At 42.7% G+C, this 22741-nt stretch overlaps 3 protein-coding genes across 5 annotated transcripts; 2 read left to right on the top strand and 1 right to left on the bottom strand.

Annotated features, from left to right (window-relative positions):
- Positions 1–218: 218 nt before the first annotated feature.
- Positions 219–4525, top strand: LOC133478575 (uncharacterized). 3 transcript variants are annotated; one of them, XM_061774998.1, is made up of 7 exons: positions 219–655; positions 1042–1220; positions 1325–1510; positions 1620–1766; positions 2208–2378; positions 2506–2679; positions 4472–4525. In XM_061774998.1, exons 1-7 carry the CDS (start codon positions 370–372, stop codon positions 4508–4510), a joined length of 1182 nt encoding a protein of 393 aa, XP_061630982.1. In that variant the 5' UTR covers positions 219–369; the 3' UTR covers positions 4511–4525. The 3 variants fall into 3 exon arrangements, with proteins under 3 accessions (XP_061630982.1, XP_061630806.1, XP_061630891.1); XM_061774822.1 differs by lacking the exon at positions 4472–4525 and having other exon boundaries at positions 234–655; positions 2506–3160; XM_061774907.1 differs by lacking the exon at positions 4472–4525 and having other exon boundaries at positions 236–655; positions 1325–1483; positions 2506–3160.
- A 1390-nt stretch (positions 4526–5915) lies between these two features.
- arpc2 (actin related protein 2/3 complex, subunit 2) lies at positions 5916–14764 on the top strand. Its single transcript, XM_061775120.1, has 10 exons — positions 5916–6134; positions 7427–7461; positions 8455–8567; positions 9592–9637; positions 9765–9951; positions 10047–10140; positions 11752–11878; positions 11962–12062; positions 13625–13725; positions 14305–14764. Exons 1-10 carry the CDS (start codon positions 6061–6063, stop codon positions 14324–14326), a joined length of 900 nt encoding a protein of 299 aa, XP_061631104.1. The 5' UTR covers positions 5916–6060; the 3' UTR covers positions 14327–14764.
- Positions 14765–15232: 468 nt separating this feature from the next.
- LOC133489916 (keratin, type I cytoskeletal 18-like) lies at positions 15233–22055 on the bottom strand. Its single transcript, XM_061799202.1, has 6 exons — positions 21850–22055; positions 21323–21479; positions 21087–21247; positions 16727–16853; positions 15616–15823; positions 15233–15315 (listed from the first exon to the last, which is right to left on the bottom strand). The coding sequence occupies exons 1-6, from the start codon at positions 21858–21860 to the stop codon at positions 15233–15235; spliced, it is 747 nt and encodes a 248-aa protein (XP_061655186.1). The 5' UTR covers positions 21861–22055.
- Positions 22056–22741: the final 686 nt, after the last annotated feature.

Below are 22741 nucleotides of genomic sequence, written 5' to 3'. Positions count from 1 at the left end.
CCGAGTTCGCCTTTTGCGCCAACGTTAGCGCTTACCCTCACTAGGCTAGGCTAGAGAGAGAGAGAGAGAGAGAGAGAGAGAGAGAGAGAGAGGGGGGGGGGGGGGGATGGGGGGTTGCAACTGAAAATGAAGTTTTTGGGGGGGGGTTTTTCCAATATTTTCAGAGCACTTCCGGGGGCTTTTTCAAGTGTCCGGCGGCGACATCAGCGGAGACGTCTCCGTGACGTCTCCGGGACGTCACCGCGACGCACCAAAACCACGTGACCGAGAAACCACGTGATGCTGGTGCCCTAGTATTCACTGCAATACAGGATCCGGCCGCATCTGGGCCTTTGTACTTGTATTCCAGAGTGGCATTGCCCTTGCAGCATGCCAGCCAGTGGCCGGAAGGGCAAGAAGATGCAGGAGGAGGAGGAGGAGGAGGTTGGAGACGCTGGTGTCGCCCCGAAGGGGGGAGATGCTTGCAATGGAAATCTGTACGACTGGAAAGACGGCCATCAGGAGGCGATGGCGGATTTCTGGAGGGATCATCCTGAATTTTACGATAAGTCAAGTGCAAGATACAAAGATATGCAGCACAAGAGAGCCGCGGTTCAAAGCTTCCTTGTCGACACGCAGAAGACCTTCGAGGAGCTCAACAAGCCGCTGCCTACATGTGAGTGTTTCTTGAAAACGGATAGTGAACTTTTGTCGTGCAAACTTCGTCTCTTGTGTCTTAAAGTCATTCTAAGATGTGGCGAATTTGTGAGTGGGGACTCGAACAAAATGTCAACAACTTTGCCAGCGTGTGCGGACTCGAGTGCTTCTACTGCCATCTAGAGCGCATGTGAAGGGGGACAAACCTTTGTTTTTAAAGCGCAATCACTTTTACCTACTACAACAATGAATGACTACCAATGTCAATTTGGACGGCATCCCTTTAAATGACAGTGAATTGAATCGCATTGAAATAAATACACGCATATATGAAGCGAAATGGGTACGTAATGTTGACTACGTTTAATATAATTATCGCAATAAAAAAAAAATTCTCCCCGCCAGATGCACAGTTCGTAGGACACCTGCGGAATATGAGGACAAGATTCAACAGATACACGACTAAGAAGTCGTGGCAGCCTGCTCATAAAATCTCTGCCAAGGAAGCCTTCATCATAGATCGCTACCAATTTCTGCACAGGCACATTGTGGGGAATCGACATCTCTCGCACGAGACTCATTCGGTAAGTGCACACGGGACTTGGACCGTTGTCTCATCATACCGCGTACGCTCCTCTACGTTGTCATGTGGAAGTAGATCGTCACATTGTCATATTTTCTTCAACAGTTCGGTAGAGGCCACCACTTGGGAGAAGAGGACGACGACCACGATGCCGTGAGTTTCGGGTCAAGTGTGGAGTCTTCTTGGCAGCCTGGACCGAGCCCACGCACCTTTGGACGACCGAGGCAGAAAAAGACGTGGGAGGAAAGCAACGCTATCGACCGGGCACGTGCGCCGTGGCGTATCGTGACCGTGCGGGAATTGCAGTTCTCATTGCCGATCATATTGCAGCGCCGAGAACAGCGGTTTGTAATGTAGTAGATCTTTCTTCCGAATTACATTTTCATATTCGGTTCGACAGTTTGGCGGAGATGACGACGATGACGACGCCGTGAGTGTCGGGTCGAGTACGGAATCTTCTTCGGAACCTGGACCGAGCCCGCGCGCCTTTGGACGATGGAGGCGGAAAAAGATGCGGGGGGAAAGCAACGCCATCGAGCGGGCAGAGGTAACGCACATGCGAGTGTATTGTGAACTTGTGGGATTTCACGTTCATGTTGCTTTTGGAAATGCCGCGTATTTATACACGCACGCACAATCGATATACACAGCTGGGAAAAGTTCAATATTTATGTCTTCCTTTAAAAGTGAAACTATTATATCGAATCATTACACATAGTGATGAATGTATATCAAAGAATAGTTTTGCTTTCTGAAATGACTGACAGAAAATCTCGAACTTTTTCACAACAGTCCCGTTTTTTCGATGTACATGTGTATCGCTGGATACGCATCATATTAGATATCCGTTAATATCTTGCTGTGATTTGACGCACGTCTCCCATCCTTTTTGTGTATTCTGTTCAACCACTTTAATGCAGCGTGTTGAACTGTACTGATGTTTTTGTTAACATCCTCAAGTTTCCTAACCGTGGCCTGTGTGTTGTAGCTTTTGGACCGGGCACGTCATCATGCGGGAAACATGAACCGGCCTCTGTCAAACCACAAGAAGCGTGTCAAGGAATTTGTGAGATTCCTTGAAACCGAAATCCTCCAAGTCCCAGAGCATCAATTCAACAACTGTAGTATGGAGTTCATCTACCTGGTCAGGAGTTTTCAGGTTTGTAAAAAAACTAACAAACAAAAAAACATGAAGAATCTTGATATTTGTGACTTTGGTTGAAATAGTTTCTTTTTTTTTTTTTTGAAGGTGTCGCATGTCTAGATGATGAGTATTTCTTTTGCAGGCCCACGGCAGTGTTGAAGCGAACCGAGCCACGCGGAGCAGCGCGAACCCGTCCGTGGGAATGTCCGATCAAGGAATGTCCGGCCCGATCCGGTCTCGGGGAACGTGTAATCAAGTGCAGACGACAAGTCGGGGAACGCGCCGCGTGCCGTGTGGGCCGCAAGTTAACCAACAGGTAGGAAGTTACCTTAAGGTGGAAAACGACTGGGACAGCAGCGACATGAAGGAATGTGAACGAGAGAGCATTAATGGCCGTGACGCAAAAGATTTGGAGAAGCAAGATATTCCCCGTTCGTGGCCTTAGTTCAGAGAATTGTCGCATGTTTTCTGCTCATTCGGGGTGCATGCGTTGTGTTCTGCCAGCCTGAAAAACACATTCAAAATATCTGTTTAATATGAAAAAACACATACAAGTAAGGTGCATTTATTTTTCCATTTTTATCAAATGCTAATTTAGCTTATTTTGTTCGTCAGTTTATAATTTTAGCAACGCTTCGGTAGCATGTTGTTTTGATAGCATACAAGTCGAGCCAACGTTGACAAAGAAAAACACTGACTTTTAAAAAAAAAAACATACAATGTACATTGTAATCGTTTTTTTTTTAAATCCTCTTCTCAGTACAAACACTGTAAGATAATAAAAGAGGGGAACGACACTTGTGGGCGGAGAAGTTTCTTTGTTGTGTTGTGCCGTGTTGTTATCATTGACACTTTTTACTTTTGCATTGCACTACATTTCAATGTCTCTACTTCTTTCTGCTTTTACTTAAGTACAGGAGTAGAATCACTACTTATACTTTTGCTGGAGTCTTTTTTATTTTGTTTACACATCCATCTATACTTCTACTTAATCACAGAGTGTGAGTACTTTTGCCACCTGTTATTTGTACATAACCAAATGTCTTCTCCATCTGTTTTCCCCTTTCAATACTTTATTGAACAGTGGAAATTATAGACACTCAAAGGGGATAATACATAAAAAGTAAGTTGCAGTATGAAAGTTAAAAAAAACAGGTATTCGTTTAAGCCGCAGGGGTGTCACTCATTTTTGTCACGCGCCACATGGTAGTTCTTAAAAAAATACAAATTATTCAGAAAAACAGTGGAAAAAATGGTCAGAAAACAAGAGGGAAAAATTAGTCAGGAAAAATTACTAGTCAAAAAAATATTTTAAAAAAACAAAGCCCAACCCCCCAAAAGAAATACTCAGAAAAACATGGGAAAATATTAGTCAGAAAAACAGTCAGAAAAACTGAAAATAATATTTAAAAAAAACAAAGCCCTCCAAAAAATATTCAGAAAAACAGGAGGTTTTTTAAATTTGTATTTATTTATTTATTTGTATCCAAGTGAATGCAATACGCTTCTGTAAGAAACAAATCGAATTTGTCATTACGAATTCATGACGGGCAACAGTTTCGGACCACCGTGAGGTCTCGAGCATAGATATGAAAACTAGATGCCACAGATATGTATTAGCAGAGATATGAGATATATGCTACCAATACACAACATTTGGGTAAAAAAAAGCAAAAAAAAAAAAAACCCAAAAAACATTTTCACATGTGAAAGGGACTCCCAGTACCCTTGTCGTAATTTTACGAGGTTTTACACAACCGTATGCAGCCCAATCACCGACCTGGCATGATGATATCCAGGCTAGCTGCGTTAGCATACTAGTTAGCTTTAGTTGTAGCCTACCCAAAATATTTGGATCAAGAAACTGAGGCCCAGGATATATTTAACTGGTCTCCTTACATGCAATGTCCTCCTTTGCTTGTCACGGAGGTCACGCAAAGCATTCACCTTTGATCCTGGACACCCACTTTTTGACTGTGCCGTAGCCTATTGTAGCTTTAGCATACAAATTTCGAAAAGGGTTCGTGGTATAATTCACGCTCACATTGGTACCTATGGACAATTTAGTCTTCAATAAACCTAACATAGATGTTTTAAAAATGTGTTAGGATGTCGGAGTACCCAGAGAAAACCCACGGCAGCGCTGAGATTCGAACTGTCAACCTCAGAACTGTGAAGCAGATGTGCAGCCCACAAGAAGACAGTGCTGCCAGTTTACGACATTATTTGCCTGACATATTAAGAGAAGAATTATTTTTTTTTTTTTTCAAGTACAACAAAAAAAGTCCTACGAATGACATCAAATATTCAAATCGTGAAAACGGCATCCAGGGATTGTTTACCAAATGGTGTTTCATGCTCCACAAACGCTTTACCCAGAAAGCAAAATGAAAAGTTGCACAAATAGGGACTTTTTTGTTTACTTGAATTGGTCAAATGGATTGAGTCTCCATCTTGAATGAAAAGCAAAAGACGTTAAACGAGACCGAATCCAATCTGGCACGACCGCCTTCGCCATTCACACGAGCCAGGAGGAGGTTAATTGACAACTCTGAATTGCCCGTAGGTGTGAATGTGAGTGTGAATGATTGTTTGTTTCTATGTGCCCTGCGATTGGCTGGCGACCAGTTCACGGTGTACCCCGCCTCTCGCCCGGAGGTAGCTGGGATAGGCTCCCGCGGCCCCGCGACCCTGACCAGGATAAGCGCTGTTGAAAATGGACGGATGGATGGATAAATACAATTACAAATGTATGAATAGAATTGTTAAAAATCTATATATAAAATTTAAAAATCTATAAATATTTAAAAAAAAACGATCTTAAGTAGAATTTTAAAAAATCTATAAATAGAGGTTTTAAAGAATATATAAATACAATTTAAAAATCTGTGAATAGAATTAAAACATTAATACAGTTTAAAAATTGGATTAAGCACACACTGAACATTTCATTCAGTCTGATTGCGTGTATGTCTGCTGAGTGGCATCGCTGTGTTACTTGAAAGGCAAATTTCTTTGCTTTGTTCTCTGCATTGGGTTCATTTGTGCAACCATAGAGGTTAAAGATGGCGGCTACATCTGCATGCACTCATGCAGCCGAGGCTCTCTCGAGTGTTTCGATATGTCTATGGCTTAGAGCACCGATATGCCACGCCCCTTTTGAGCTGCCCCCCCCTACAGCGACGCAAAGATCGGAGGGTAAAACTCGATAGCGCATTCCAAGTCTGTGAACGGCATGAAAACTAAAAGAACAACAATGCCGACACATTGTTCTGCATACGGTTTCGCCCAGTGCTGTACAATCGCAACAGGGGGACTAGGAATAAACGCTAATAATATTTTGGGGCTTATTTAATTGAAAACATGTTCTCTATTGATAGCGCACGCTTTGATGTTTATAAAAAAAGTAAGCCTGGTGAAAATTAATTAATTTAACTTAATTCCAATGTCCATGCAATGCTTTTGAAGGGAACGTCGACCGCTCCAAAATGGCCGCCATATAGTAGTAATCTAGACTCTATATCTATGTCCTAGAGTGTCAAATACGCGGAAGTGGCAGGCGGAAGAAGTCTCTGCGGCCGGAAGTGCTCTGCTCTTTCAAGGCAGGAAACATTTAGCAGCATTTGATACAAATAGCGAAACTTCAGCCCGTTGCAGCGATTATCTGCGCTCTCCGTCGATTCCACCATCCACTGCGATGATCCTGTTAGAAATCAACAACCGCATTATAGAAGAGACGCTGTCGTTGAAGTTCGACGGCGCGTCAAACGGGTGAGAATCATTGTTACACCTGGCTAGCCTCGCTAATGGGCTCGTTAGCTTCCCTTGAGCGGTTCTGCAAATACAAATCGCCGCAATGGGAAGAGAGTTTGGTGGGGCTGACCAGCGCATACAGACACGGAAGAGCCTGTAAAGGAGCGTTCGAGTGTGAAAAATGTCGAAATAGACACTGAATGGCCACGGCCATCGGCGACGACTGCTTCGCTTCTCGTTGGGGTGTGTCTCCACCCCTCAAGCAGCGAGGTGTCAAAGCTCGCTGCAAGCGTCTCCAAGCACGAAGCTCAAACTCGGATATTCATCCGCGTGACACCGCCGGCGGGATGAATGCGAGCATTTATCAAATAGATGACGTCGTTTGCAATCGGATGTAGCAGCAAGCTAACTGCTTTCTTTGACGAATGTTTTCTGTTGGGCTCTTTGATGTTGCTGCCTTTACCGAAACAAAACGACCAATAAGACTTATGGTCTATGCTTGTATTTGCCATCGATAGCAAAAAAAAAAAAAATAATAATAATCAAATGGGAATAAATCACCGAACGTAAGCGCCGCTATGCGTCTGAACTGTGGGCTGCTTCCGCATTCCTCAAGTCAAGCTGAGTCAAGTCCGCTTCACAGCAGCCGCACGAAGTCGTTCTCTTGCATTAGTGCTGCAATTTTTTTTTTGCCAGCACTAATGGCACACTGGGAGGGAATCACTGCCTGGGAAACACGCGCGCGTTGCGGCTTGGTCAAACTCTTGCAGTATCCATCGGTAAATGGCGCATCTGTGAGCCGGAACGCAAAACCACTGCACAATTGTTAGCAACATGCACATTGGGGGCCAGCAAATACTTCTCTACTGCCAGAAGCATTTTATTTATTTATTATTATGATTATTATTATTATTTGTCCAATCAGATTTCAGCACTGGACTGTTTCTTTAACCAATCAGATTACAGATTTTCCTCAGCGGGCCACAACAACGTACATTTTTTTTTAGGTCACCTACCAAAGGCTTAGTTATGGATACAAAGTATTTTTATAAAATAGGTGTTGCATATTGATATTTATCCTTTAATCCCTTAAAAATCATTGTTGATAAATATTGAGAAAAAGCATGAACTTGGTCAGTGTCGTCAGATGAATATCATTCATGATTAAAAAAAATAACATCGTTGAAAGGGAGTTTGAGCACATTTGGTGAATCAACCTGGTAGCCCCACACATTCATCAGCTCCCAAGAAGTAGGTCTTGGTTTCAAAAAGGTCGCGACCTCTGCTCTGATTTAATATTTTCCTTGCAGAACCAAGCCTGAGGCTGTTGATGTGACGTTTGCAGGTAAGATGATGTTACTTAATACTGTTTTGACCAAATGTGAATTAAGGGATGGCATCCATGAGTATTGTACACATTGTTTAAGGCCACACCTCCTGGAAATGATTGTGGTCAGAGTGTTTTTAAAAGAGCTTTGCTGTTCTAATAACTCAGTTATTGCACTTATATGGATGTTTTCATCTACCGGAGACAAATTGCTGGTGTGTTTTTGACATACTTGGCAAATAAAGATGATTCTGATGAATGTAATCGTTCATAAGAAGCTATTTAAGTGTATATTCAAAATTCTAAGAGATGATAATGCTGACTTTTGAGTCATAGTGGCAATATTTTGGCTGTAATTAGCAGTGCTCTCTTTTGCATTGCATCATACTGAGCGTTGTTTCAAAATCTTTGATTTCCTAAGTCGGCTACACGAGAGCATCAAAAGTATTACACACAGCTCTGTTTGACCACTGCACTGATATTACTAAATAAATACATCAACCGTTCGCAAACCGAGTTAATGTTTCTCGTTGAAATGAATGGAAATGCAACTAATCCATGTTTACCTTATTTTGATCATCGTGTGGTTCAAAAACGAATACTGTGCAATATTGAAATAGGTGAAAACACAATTTCTGATGATGAAATAACAGCGGGTTCGCAAGCAAATCACTGTGGAGTGTCTTAGCCTTTTCGAGTACAGTCAATTTCCGTTCGCTGTCGTTACCGCTAACCCTAAATGGCTGCCGCCTCCAACAATGCAGCACAGCTTTTGCGTTGCATTGTGGGGTGTCACGGGCATTTTAGGCAAAATAAGAAAGATACCTGAAGCACGGAGCGCATTTATACGGTGCGAGAAAAAGGTGAAGCCCGCCTCTTGCCCAAAGCCCGTCGGGGTAGGCGTGTCCCAGCTCACTTGGCAGTTTAGAGAATGGATTGCCGGTGCAAGTGCTCATAATGTTGTGGCCGTTCGGTGAGGAAATTCCAGGCTAACGTTCTTGTCTTCTGTAGACTTTGATGGCGTGTTGTACCACATTTCCAACCCGAACGGCGATAAGACCAAAGTGATGGTCAGCATCTCCCTGAAGTTCTACAAGGAACTGCAGGAGCACGGGGCTGACGAGGTACAACACACACACACGTGGAATGTACTTGACATGAATGGGGTTTGATCTGCATAGAGCTGGTAAGTATCAAAAATAGTAGAATGAGGTCTCCTGTTCATGTGCGCAAGAACCGCCGAGAGAGCTCTGCTGCCATGTAAGGAAAAAAAACGCAGCCACGGAGGCGAAACGGGAAGTGCGTTTGAGGCGCGCTCAGCACAGGCAAGGAAGTGCTGACTGTGACCAGCGGCCGCTGTGTGAACACTTTGGCTGCAGCTCAGGCCCTTTTTTTTTTTTTTTTTTTTTTTTTTCCCTCGAGAGAAGAATATCGGCGCAGCCTTTTTGAAATTGCGAAAGATTCATTTCAGGTTGATGTGGCGCCTGGTTGCCATTGCTCGTTTTCTTTTGCACATTATGACGCTGGCTCCCGCCGTCTTTTCCAAAACAACAGCTATCTATTTTCTAGTGAAGACCCCATCAATTATTTCCAAACGATACCACCGCCTACCTCGTGACTTTTGCTTGTAAGCAATGCTGTTTGACTGCCATTTTATTTTATTTTTTTTGCACAACTGCCAGATGATTCCTGCAGGCTATAAAAAAACACATCACTGTTAGCAATTCGAAATAAAAGAATGCAGCAAATTCTTCAAACAGCTGATGGACTAAGTAGCAGCAAAAGGAAGTTTCATGTTTTTTTCCCAACCGTTATTTAGTTGTTGTTTTATGTTTTATAGCTCATTAAAGAAAATGGTTATACAGTTCAATGTTATCTTTTAGTACCACTGTTGGAAATCAACTTCATGACTGACATTTTCCTCTCTCAAAATATCCTTTTGATAGGGTATACACACAATTTTAAATATGAAATAAAAACATGGACCGAGGGCTAGTGAGCTAAGCTAATACCTTTTTTTATGAGAATAATGCCATAAGTTCAAATTTGAGACCATATTTTTGTTCGGATTCCGACTTTCGGTCAGAAGTGCGACAGTGGTTCCCATGGGTTCATTGATTTGAAATTCAAATATGTTTTTGTTCTCAGCTGCTGAAAAGAGTGTACGGGAGCTTCCTTGTTTCACCAGAGTCTGGTACGTTCACGTTATGCTAATGTTAGCGCTGTACCTGCTACCTAACGTCCATTTCCCAAAATGTATTTCTTTGTAAAAAGCCTAAGTTGATGCAAATGAATCACTTGCGCTCCGGCGTGCTTTCCAGGCTACAACGTGTCGCTCCTCTACGACTTGGATGCCCTACCGGGCAACAAAGATGAGCTTGTGCACCAAGCAGGGATGCTGAAGAGAAACTGCTTTGCCTCCGTATTCGAAAAGTACTTCAAGTTCCAGGAGGAGGGCAAAGAGGGCGAGAGCAGGGCCGTGGTCCACTACAGAGATGACGAGTCCATGTACGTGCAAGAACGTTTGGAAGGGTTTTCTCTCCCAGGCGGGCTTCAGGTTTGAACATTGGAAGAGGTTTCAAATATCCCATCGATGCCCTCAGGTATGTGGAGGCCAAGAAAGACCGGGTGACGGTCGTGTTCAGCACGGTGTTCAAAGACGACGACGACGTCATCATCGGCAAAGTCTTCATGCAGGTTTGTGAGGCCATAAAGTTTTTAAATATCTTCTCAAATGTCTACTTAACTGAAGTAAAATGATGATGATTTTATTTTTTTTTGCTGTTGTTGTTGCATTAGTTCCTGGAACAAAAAAACGTTTCCGTCAAGCATCTACGTAACAGGCCGCTGACTCAGGAGACATTTAGAAATAAAGACCAGAACTTTCCAAAAACAATGACTCTATTAATGCAACGAGGTGACCATAAATAATGAATTTGATAAATTTTCTCTCAGGGTTGAATAATATATTCTGATTTTTAACCTGTTGTGACGCATGAAGGAGGTGCAACTTGTCCCTCATCTCCCCTAAACGAAGCAACTTCCATTCAGTTTACTCGCATTACAATAAACATTTTGGGGCTGAACCACCCAAAAAATATTTCATACGTTTACCAAAAATATGATCCAAAAACAGTTGAATGTAATTTCTAACTCCTATTACAGCATTACCCTTAAATATAAATGGCTTACTTGATTTAGAAAAAAATGCGCTGGAGTTGGACGTGTACAGCGTAGACTCTCCAGAACTTCCACCAACAACCCAGGCTAAAGTTAGCTCATCCTCGACATACGCTTGTCTCTGTCGAGTTCGATCACTTCGATGTTCTTCCTTGACACCAATTACTACTTTCCTATTTAGCTCTGGTCTAGGCGCCATCGTGTGGTATCTTCAGATAATATCTTCAAAAATATGCAAATAGGTGTGTTTTTCAGCTAATAGCCGAGGATGGGTACCACAGGAAAAAAAAATGCTAATTTGAATAGCGAGCAGTGAATAGGTTAGGATTCACTGTAATGAATTATTATTGTTAGGAATAAGACTTCTGAGTTGGTAATACTCCGCAATGTATACCTTTTATTAGAACTGGTCAAATGTGTCATTACACGTCTTTATTATTATTTTCGGCGGTGACTATAATAGTCGATCTTTCCCGTCACGCTGGTCGGCGCATGGGGCGGCAACAAAGTGGAGTACAGATCTCCTTCGAGGTAGAACAAGAATTCCAGATGAGCCGAATGAGGATGCACTGTTCGTGCAAATGTGATTATGACTTCTGGCGATAAATGGATTCTTAGGAGCCGCAAAGGTCCTGTTCGTGTTCCTCTTGGCTTGTGTTGTGAGGTACATCGTTTCCACAAAGCTCACGATGTCATCAAAGCGCTGAAATAGTTTACATTGAAATGATCCTAAACCGTAGATGAATGGCTAATAGTCAGTCAACTAAGGGCTGCATGCATCAGTGAGACTGAATAAGTGGAAATATGCCTGTTGTTGTCAATTATCTGCTCAAAACATGACATTCTTGATGGTCGCTTGGTTTATTTACAAAGTAACAATGATCTGGAAAAAAAAGTGGAATGTGGTTTGAAGCGGAAGTGCAGTGTGTGTTTTTGGCAGCCAATGGAGATGCGCATTTTAAACATGGAACTGTCAAAGGGTTTTAAGAAAACATGCTTGCGTCGAACAACATTAAGTCAGTCGGCAGTGAATTCCACATGGCATTTTTTGCCAACTACTGTTGAATCTCTGTGATTACCTTGCTTCTATTCTTTCAAATACAAATGTCCGGAACTCTCTCCATGTAGGAGTTCAAAGAGGGACGGCGAGCGAGCCACACTGCCCCGCAGGTGCTGTTCAGCCACAGGGAGCCGCCTCTGGAACTCAAGGACACGGACGCGGCCGTCGGGGACAACATCGGATACATCACCTTCGGTCGGTTGGCGCTGCACTACGCTAGGAGGATGCCTTTGTGACATCGCTGATGTAGCGTTTCGTTGCGTTTGTTTTCTTTGTAGTCCTTTTCCCACGTCACACCAATGCCAACGCCAGAGACAACACCATCAACCTCATCCACACCTTCAGGGACTACCTGCATTACCACATAAAGTGCTCCAAGGTCAGTTTGCATAGAGCACACGTGCTTCTCTCATCACAAGCCTTTTTGTTGTTGTTGTTGTTATTTTTGCTGTTACTCGTTGTATATCAGTTACAAATTACAGTTAGAAAAATCTGTTTGGATTAAACGAGTGACAGCTTTGTTATACTTTTTTTCAGTGTATTGGAGGTTGTTAAACTGGGGCCTCCAAGCTTTAGCTTGCGGGTCCACAAAATAGTTTTCAATTGATTATCATGTCGTTTCCTTTTAAGAAAGTGCATACAGTGTTGCTTTGAATGACAAGTTAAATTATTTTCTTTGACCGCACTGGCATCACAAAATCATCCTTTCTCAATGAAATGAATAGAAATGCCATGAATCCTTTTACAGCGCCCCAAAAAACAAAATTTTTGCAAATGTTTTTTTTTTTTTTTTTTTCAAATAGAAATAGCATTGTTGTACTTCATAGAAAACGACAATAATGATGTTATTACAATGTAAAAAAAATTGTGCGTGCATCATGATAATTCAATGGGTATTGTGCTGCCCTTTTTGGTGTGCGCCACAGCCACCAGAGGGCGGTATAATACATACAGACATGCTACATGTAGATTTGGCTTTCCTGCCTGGGAGTATTGTATACTCTTGTCTGCATGTGTTGCTACCGCTTGTGTTCCAATATAAGTTTAAAGGTTTATAATTGCCGCAACATAGATGCCAGTTTAGTTAGCCCGTCTGTGGTGTTTTTTGATTGTGTCTTATCATAAAGCTAGCAGACACAAATTGTGAGAACTCCTCTTATACACGGTTAGACAAAAACTGAGAAGTTGTGCCGTGCGGTCGTCTCATGTTGTTTTACAATAGGATTCGAAGGGGCCACCTGTCTGTTTTTAACGAGTCACTGCAATGGCGCGTTCCATCCGCCGTCATCCTCAATAGAAAGTCCAGTCCGTGCTGCCACACAGTCATCGTACTAGTTTTAGGGCAGCCGATGGGCACACACGACTACAACGTCCTTAATGGACTTCTTGCGGTTGTAAATGTTGCTCAGACATTTTTGAGCATCTTTAATTTCAGGTGCATCACGTTTTTGACGTTTGTGTGCTGCCCTGCCGGTAGATAATGAAGGAGGATGTTTTTTTGTGCAGACAGACAGGAGTCAGAGTGGGCAGATTTATGGCTGGGTGTGTGCGTGTGTCTGTGCGTTGAGAAATCGGAAGGTCAACGCACAATGCAGTGTGTTGTTGGCGTCCTTGTCTGCGTCGCAGAAAGCCGTGTTTCCCAACCTTTACTGAGCCAAGGCACATATTTTATACTTGACATCATCTCACGGAACGCCAAACAAAAAAGTAAATATACACTGACGTAATGATCTTGTCTCACTCGATTTGCTCACAGATTTTACTGACTCAGTGTGGAATCTTGGCCTGTTTAGTTATTCTGTTGTATGAATGGCAACTTTGGAAGAGCGCTTATTTGTTCTGCACGTCACTCGATGTCACTGGTGTCGATTGATAAACTAAGATGCAATAGTTGTATATAAATGAAAACAATATGAAAATGTGTAATTGGTCCTTCTCCAGGCCTACATTCACACACGTATGAGGGCCAAGACGTCGGACTTCCTCAAGGTTCTCAACCGTGCCCGACCCGACGCTGAGAAGAAGGAGATGAAGACCATCTCGTACGTAGCCTCCATGCTGCCTCTTCTGCCAAATGTCTTGTTGTTCAATCTATCGGTGGGACAAAATGTCAATTCTTGTATAGTTATCGCTTACAGTGCAGTGTGCAGTCACAGTTATCGAGTGTTGATATGGCTTAGGCGAATGGCCAAGGCAGCTAGCTGTTAGCCACTAGCCTCGAGCGCCGGCGACTGTTGAGAAGAGCTGTTGCGAGTCAGCGTGTCCGCCGTGAGCTGGCTAGATAAGTGGATCTGACCGATGTGGAGCTTATTATTGCTGAATATTTACCTCGTTCTAGTTTTTTGTCAGTAAATGAAGTGGGCACGAAGGACTGATACACATCACATCCTCGTGACTTCACACGCGTAATGACATAAAAATGGCGGTCCGTAGGTGAGTACATGCAGAGTTTAAAAAAAAAATTTGAATACTGAGTAAATTCAAGTAAACGGCATCAGATACAAAAAGATATGGACATTTAAAATATAGCAGGAAGTTTTGACAAAGGTTTAGTTTCCCTTTAAATATGTGTGCAAAATGTTGAGCTTTGGTGTCAATTCTTCTGCTTGTTGCTTTCTCAGTGGGAGGACCTTCTGTCGCTGAGGCCGAGCCCCCGCGCAGCCCAGCTGAAGCCACCGTCCGTGGCCACACGTGAACGCACCACGCTGCAACTCAACGGCACATTGGACAGGCCTCCAGGATGCCTCTAAACGCCCCACACGCAATTGTCGGTCTCTTTTTTTGCTCTTTCTTTAAAACGAATAATAAAGTTGGTCGGAAAAGCCAAGGTTCAAGATCATAAAAACAGGGCATTCCTTGCTTTGCATAGTTAAAGAGCATTATTAGTCCTATATAAATATATATATATGAAAAAAGACATTTTTGATACAATATCTTTTACTCCATTTGGTACTCTTACTTTGGCCGTCACCACTTAATATTAATTATTTTTCATGTGATGGTTTCAACTCCCCTTCTGCGCTTTCATGTCATTGTCATTTGAGGGAAATAAAAACTTAAAACACCCAAATACCACAAAAACTGTTTTGGATTGTTTGTATATATGTGCTTGTGTGTGTATATAATGCACAGTATGGGCAAAAGGACGTGCGCTGTACTTGGATAGACGTATAGTCTAAAAAGACTATATTGCCAGGTAAAACAATTCAATGCTCTTGCACTTAAAACACATTCACTGCCATTGACGGCTTTAGAAGTCAAATATCTACGCTCACCGGGAAGGCTGGCAGTGAATTGAGTTTTAATGGCAGAATGTACAAGTTTACCTATGCCTCCACCTGTTACTATTCATACAGCAGAATAGCTTTTAGTTAAACCAAGGTCATCATTTCAGCGTATATACTGCGGGTGACACTCGTTCGGTGGTGTGCCGTGACATTTGAAACGCAAATTTAATTTGAATGGACAGCGGGTCCCCAAAATACCGAACTACTTGTACTTTTTCCCCTAATGTGATGAGCGTTAGGTACACTTTGGCCAGAGATCAGGTCACTCGTGCTGGATTTGTTCTACCAGTTGGATCGAGGACTTACCATGTGGCGGAGCATCGTCTAAAGAAAAGTCCAAGCTGTCTGGAAAGAAGAGGATACGAACACTAACGCAGTGAATGTGTAACAATTTTGTTTGGTGACAGTAATCCCATCCCACTCAGTAAAAAGTTACAGAGCACCAGACATGACAGAGGGGAAAAAAATTGTGGCCACAATAAAAATCAAATGTGCAAAGTAGGCATAGTGCAAAAACAAAACAAAAAATTCACCCCCCAAGGCATGTCTGGGGCTCTGAAAGCTATAAGGGCTGCGTGATTTTTAAAATGTATTTGTATTTTTATTTGTTTTTCCCCCTGACTTCATCCTGCCGCTCCCACCTGCCGACATCTCCCGACATCAGCTTCTGGTAGTCGTTGATCTCTGCTTCCGGTCTCATCTTGACACATAGCAGGTCCTTGTTCATCTCCAACTGGTTCTGCACATGTGCCCTCAGCTGCTGCTCCAAGTCCAAGATTGTCCGGTTGAGAGGGCCCAGCTGCTGACCCTTCTCCAGCTTGGCCAACCTCAGGTTTTCCTCCAGATTGCGGATCTGCGGATAAACAGTCCGTTGGGTGCGGGGGCACACTGTCATTTTTTGAAGTGCAACTCTCACCATACAGGCTTCAGAGTGTTCCAAAGGTCACTATCAACTTTTTCTATTTCGGTTCAGGTATCATTCGGACAGACGTGAGGCCATCAGCATTTGACAGCATATCATTCCCTTGCCTGTAGCTCGCCAATTGACATTGGAGCAGCGTCTCAAAATTGTCACCCGACAAGAAATTTTTCTGTCCCCGACTGCAGTTCAGTCCAGTTTGAGAAGCTGTCATCACTCAAACGTGTAGTGCAAGTTATGCTATCCATGGCAAGTTTCATGAAGCAGGATCTGTTCTTTGACAAGGTCTGGGGCTAGCTCCGCTAATGAAACAACCGAACTCCTACAGCCGGCGTTCACGCAAAGCCAGGGAAAGTCTTTCCAGAGGGCTGCACTGGAACTCCGCATCAACAAAACCTCAATTCGAAAAGTGCTAAGGCTTTTTGTTTTTACTTCAGGTTGTTGAGCATCGTAATCTTCTGCTTAAAGAATTTGAACATCCAGCAGAGAATGATGTGTTAACAAAAACTTCTAAGCCTACCCCCCACCCCGGCCTCAGATCTGTCCAAAGGATACCTAAGACCAAAAGGAAAAAGGAAGTGTATAGTTTTTTAAATACAAGAGCAATTCCAGGTGGCGTATAGGAGAGATGCATGAAAGGTTGGAGGTGTAGTGACAGGGACATCAAGGAATTCTGGTACAGGGTCATCCACTTAAACAAACACACCTGCTGTGACCGGTGTTCTTATGATTAGTTTTTGGGTTTGTGAATGCCCTGCGATTGGCTGGCGACCACCTGGGATTGGCAGTTAGAAAAGTCGATGGCTGGATGAATCTGTAACTTTCGGAATGGCTCACCGTGCTTTGCCCACCCTGAACTTTGATCACCACATATTGTTTCTGCTTGAGCAGATCTTTGAGCTCCGTCTTGCCAGACTGCAGTGCTTCATTGTTCTGGGCCTCTTCCACCTTGATGTTTTCAAACCGAAGAAGATGGGACCCATGCAAACCACACAATCTTTTCTCGTTACATTTGCTCTGCTTGTTCCACCAATAGTAACCAATTGTTATTTTGTCCTGAAACTCCTGTGACCACAAGGAACCAATCATCAGTAGTTATGTTGTTAACCATTAACATTTGTCCACCTTTCTTTGAAGTTTTCAATGGAATTTCTGGTTTAACACGGTTCCCATAACACAATGCTACTTGGAAGTGGGGATCTTTTCCGCCAGAATATGCCCACAAGCTCATCATCAAACATACTGGGTGACTTGATTTGTATTTCAATATTAAACTATGGGCCGTTTTGCTTATGTTAAACTTCTTTCTATGTTCTTTTGCTGTTTTTTTTTTTTACCAACTGGACCAATCATAACCTGTTTCACCAATGAGGTGTTCCCATCCAAAGCCTATAGTTGCATACCAGTCATATCCAAATCCCCAATTCTGCCCATTCTCTTGAGCATCATTGGTGAGAGCCGCATATGGAATTAGGATTGATTTTGGGGGGCGCAAAATATTAAACCGTTTTGCCGCGTTTGGAAGCCATGCCCACAGTTCTGATCATCAGCTGTACTCCTTTTGATACGAGTTAATGATTCAAATTTTTTTATTATTGGGTTCGTCATATTGGTCCAGTTGGTAGGTGATTTTCTATCTAAAAAATTGGTTGTATCATTTAGGGTGGGACGTCCCATGTACCACATAAACAAAACCAACATAGTAGCCGAAGTTGCTACGTAACCACTTATCAAATCTCATAACCAACGTGGGTGTGCCTTTCTGCTGAGTTCTCACTAAAAGGGTTGGTGTCTTTTTTCTTCACTGACCAGCAAGCGTTTTCAGAATCTACACATCTGCTCCCGCTCCGTTATCAGACTTTTGCTCAACTTCCCTATTTGAGTACTCAGCTGAAATGACTCTTTTACAGTGTGTTAAATGAACCCACGTGTTTCTTTCTACTATTTTTTTTTAGGGCTGTAAAGTGTCAATCTATCTGTGCCACCATCCCTCCGGTTGAGACATGTGACACAGCATGGCTCCATATAGCAGCCCATTTGAATAGTTTTTTTTTCTTTTTTTCTTTTCTTTTCTGTGCTAATGTAAATTTCATTTTATAGTTTTGCACTTTGTTTTTCCCAATAATTGCGTTCTTGTTATGGAATACTCATATTGGCTATCAGTATAGATTGTACCATCTTTATTTATCATTAGTTTGCATGCCTCGGTTAATGCTACTAATTCAGCAGCTTGTTCAGCCAATTCCTGACAATCATGCTGCGTATTGTCGTGTAAGTACGGAGGTCATGTAATAGCTTTTACAATCTACCATTTGAATGAATGTTTTATCATTAAATTTGGAAGGCCTAGCGGAGCACTGGACACCAAATGTTGTTTAATGTCACAGAAGGCCTTTTCTGCCTCTGTACTCCACTAAACAGGTGATGTCATTTTAAGGTTGTCTTCATACATTAATTTTGACAATGGTGCAACAATTTCTGCATAGTTTGGAATCCATGCTCTACAATAATTTGTCAGACCTAAAAATGATTATTATATGTTTCTTCGTCTGTGGTTTAAGATTTTTTAACACTATAGCTTTCCTGTCTTCTAATATAGTCCTTCCTCCTACACTTAAATTATGGCCTAGATATTTGACTTGCCTTTTACATCATTTCAATTTATTTTTGTTAACTTTATGTCCCTCTTCTGCTAGATGATGCAGTAAGGCCAATGAAACTTTGATGCATGTCTCTCCATCTGGAGATGCCAGAAGACATGCGTGTTGTCATAACTTGTGAATAAATGGTTGGACTTTCACAGTAACCTTGCGGTAATCTAGTAAATGTATATTTTTTTGCCCTCAAATGTAAATGCAAACCAAAATTGACTGTTCTTTTCTATTGGTACATAAAAGAATGCATTACTTATGTCCACTACTGTAAACACAGTAGCGTCTGGTCTTAATGAATTTAACAATGTGTGTGGATCTGGTACGCATGCTGCTCTCTGTATTACTGCAGTATTTACTGCCTGTAAGTCTCCAACCCACTGAAGGTGGGGCATTTTTTACAGGGTTAGGGTTAGTGCTTCAATTACCGGTTTGATTCCTTCATGTGCATCTGGTTTTAATGGATATCGACGAATCCCTGGTCTATATTCTGTTTTGGGTCTAATTTGTACTGGGTAAAGCCCCTTTAATAAGGCCTACATCAAATGGTCCTGTGGACCATAATTCTTTGGGAACTTTTTTTCAATATTTCTTCATCAATTTCAGTGAGGATCATTTGGTCTAATCAAACAGGATGCATGTGTTTCCCCTCATCACCCAGTATTGTCCAAAACATCGCCTTCCTAATTAGACCAGTTGACGCACTGTATTCCAGTTTGTTTTCTATTTGCTGCCAATCATCTGTCTCCTGTCCTTGTTTTACTAATGTTCCCATATGTTTCCACTGTGACTCATAATCTTTGCACAATGAAATATGTGGGACACTTGTATTTTTATACAGTTCCTTTAATTTGTCTGGTAAAATAATTCCTGCCGCGACTTTTGCTTCATTGTCTGAGTACAGATAATCTACAGTAATTTTATCAGGATCCTGTTTTTTTTTTTTCTTTTAAATTTAATTTAATGAACTTCAGTGTAATACTACCTAGGCTAGTCTAGAACGCTGTTTCTTTTCAGTAGGACGGTGATTCAAATTGACTTTCTGTGGTAATTCTCACTTCAACTCTTTCGAGTGGAGAATTCTTGCCTTTGCATCCACAAAAGTCCACCGCTTACTTTCCCACTGTTTTGGTATGGAATGAAAAACCTAGTGGTTTCCCATTTCCCATTTACACTCTCATTCAAACAGTTTTCATTCACACTGGCTCGTCGGAGGACTCCGCCGTCCTATATGGAATTTAACTACGACACCACGAAACTTTCCTAGTTTCTTTATTTTACCCGCCATTGACTAGTATTCACAGAGTTTATTAAACACGGAATTTAAGTACGTACAGGACTCCGCCGTCCTCGCGGAATTTGTCGGACTCCGCCGTCCCTCTATTACTTGCCAGTGACTAGTATTACACAAGGTTTATTCTGCCGCAGACTTCTTCGTCGCGCAATTCACTCACTCTTTAATCCTTTTTCCTAAAAGATTTTTTAAAATTTAACTCAACAAAATCGTCTTCAATCCTGCGGATTGTCGTCAACCTTCAGATCCCAGTTGAGGAGAACGAAGACCAGTCCCGGAAAGGGTCTCACTTGCCGTGGCCGCGGTCTCTTAACTGGATGTCGGCTCCACAACTGGAATCCTCGGGTGTATTGACATCCGGCTCGAAGGACCAATTTAATGTTGGATTTATCTTACCCAACATTATAAAAAATAGACACAAAAGGAATGAAGACGCTGGTTTCTTTTTCTCATGAGGAGGGCGTATGGGAGATTGTTCAGATCACAGCCTCTCAACACGCTCTAAACAATCTCTCCCGTCGCTCCTGCATTTATTTGAAAATAGGGAGGTTTCTAAGTTTACAAGACATAACGTACTAAGCTACAAGACACAACACACTAAGGGTAGGGTTTCAAGGTGAAAACATGGGACCAACACCTGCCACGTCCCGGCCACGTCCTTCTCTCTGATGATTCCTGCGAGACATGTTCCTTTCTCAAAATCGTCCATAATACTAATGCAAGCTAAGCAAATAAATGATAACTTGTACAATATATTTAACACAGGTTGTTAAATAAATTGTACAAGTTATCATTTATTTGCTGGCTTGCATTGGTATTGTGGACGATTTTGATGGTTGCTTGCTGACCGTGGGGGAAAGGAAGGTGTCTCGCCTTCGGGAAGATGACTCAGCGGGAATCGTCAGAGAGGGGCGCCTTGACCAAGGACACGTGGCCGGGTGTTGGTCTCATGTCTTCACCTTGAAACCCTCCCCTTAGTGTGTTATGTCTTGTAACTTAGTATGTTGTGTCTTGTGGCTTGGATACCTCCCTATTTCAAATGAATACAGGAGCAACGGAGGAGATTGTTTAGAGCGTGATAGGAGACTGTATCTGAACAATCTCCCGTACGTCCTCCTCATAAGCAAAAAGAAACCAGCGTCTTCATTCCTTTGTGTCTATTTTTTTATTGGTGTTGGGTGAGATAGATCCAACAAAGGTGAAGAAAGGCAAGCTACACAGGAACAGATTGCAAGCCTGGATGTCGGGTACCTTGTTCTGGTACCGCTCCTCAGTCTCCTTCAGGTTCTTCGTGGCGAGTTTGCTGTACTGCTTGCGGATATTGTTGACAATCTCAGGCAAGCTGGAATTTGGAGTTTCAATCTCCGCATTCACCTCCGAGTTCCTGATCTTCTCACGTAGGTCGTCCGCAGCCTACGCAAAAGTGGCCCTCGAGTTACAAAGTGGATTCAGCGCTCTTATTTTGGTGGTTTTGATGTTGAGCCTTACATTTTTGTGGTCCTGCTCAAAGTTGGCCAGTTCATCCTTCATCAGATCAATCTCCTTCTGCGTTTGCTTGTTGCTCAGCTTGGTGTCCTCGATGTTCTTCTTCAGCTCATCCAGATCATTTTCAATCACCATCCGTGCCTTCGTTTCGTCATTGAGCCTAGAATCCACACGGCAACAGCTGAAATGGGCTTAGTAATAATTCATCGAAGTCTGCAAAAGTTCAATTGAGGCAACGAAAATTTTAGAGCTGAAGAAGTCTTTTGGATTCTCTTTTGAAGTTGGCTTCTTCGTGTCTACATTTTTGTAAATTGTAGAATTAAAAAAAGAGTTTTGGATTAAAGGTGAAACGTCTTTGGCAGCTGAGAAGAGTCCAGTTGCCTCGATTCAACTTGTGCGGATGGATGGCGGACCATGACCTGGATAACTGCGGATCCTCTGTATCGGATACACCAGCGCTTCCCAACCTTTACTGAGCTGAGGAACATTTTTTTTTTTTTTTACATTTGAAAGATCTCATTGCACCCTACCAAACAATCATGTCACCAAAATCCTGGCCACGGACGACCCGGAGCCTCTTCCGCCGGCACCGCGGCCGTGTTCGAAGGCATGACGACGGTGACTCCAGACTAAAGCTGAGCAACTACGCGGGTGGATTTGATAGCACTTCTTATCGCAGCGGTGCATCCGCCCCCCGGTGATGCTATTGGCTCATCAAACGACAACCGACCAGGGGCTTCAAAGCTCAAATTCAGGTTTTTCTGGTCCGCTCGTTTGTTGTTCTCCCTGCAATCAGCAGCGGTGGAAAGTAACCAGGTACAAATACTCCGTTACTGTACTTTAAGTGGATTTTTCAGGTAAGTGCAACATGAATCCCCCCCCCCCCCCGCCCCCTTCTTCTCAGTCGTTCTTTATTTTTACAGTATCTGAGTGCCTGCACACATTCAGTTTTCTTACTGAGGGGAGAGAGATTGCATTGCATGTTTTTTTGTTAAGTGCTAAAATAAACAAATCCCTTCAAAGGTCTTTTTTGAAGAATCGGCCTTCTCGCATATTTAACCCTTTAGGGGTACCAGCAGCACTCCAGCTGTTTTGTTTTGGCAAAAATCATTTGGACGTTTGTGCTTGGAAGTTGAATAAGCACTTCTTTTACGAGAATCTTCCCTTTGCACACAGGTAGCCATCACCTCGAGTTGTAATGACGCCTATTTCTTTTTTCCTCTCCGGATTGGACGCAGGCAGTTTGGAGGTCCTCGGGTTTAAAAGGTGAGCCGCAGGTGAGCTCGGGTGCATCCAGCTCAGCGCCTCACCATGTCCACAGGCAGAGATGACAGCGGCCGCTCGTGCGCCCGAGTTCAAGGAGAAGGACGACACTCAATGACAGGAACTCAAAGTTCCTGAGGCTGATTGAAAAGATTCGTT

Source organism: Phyllopteryx taeniolatus, chromosome 1, assembly GCF_024500385.1.
Source record: "Phyllopteryx taeniolatus isolate TA_2022b chromosome 1, UOR_Ptae_1.2, whole genome shotgun sequence".
Classification (NCBI taxonomy): Eukaryota; Metazoa; Chordata; class Actinopteri; order Syngnathiformes; family Syngnathidae; genus Phyllopteryx; species Phyllopteryx taeniolatus.
This window is presented reverse-complemented; position numbering and strand designations above follow the sequence as displayed.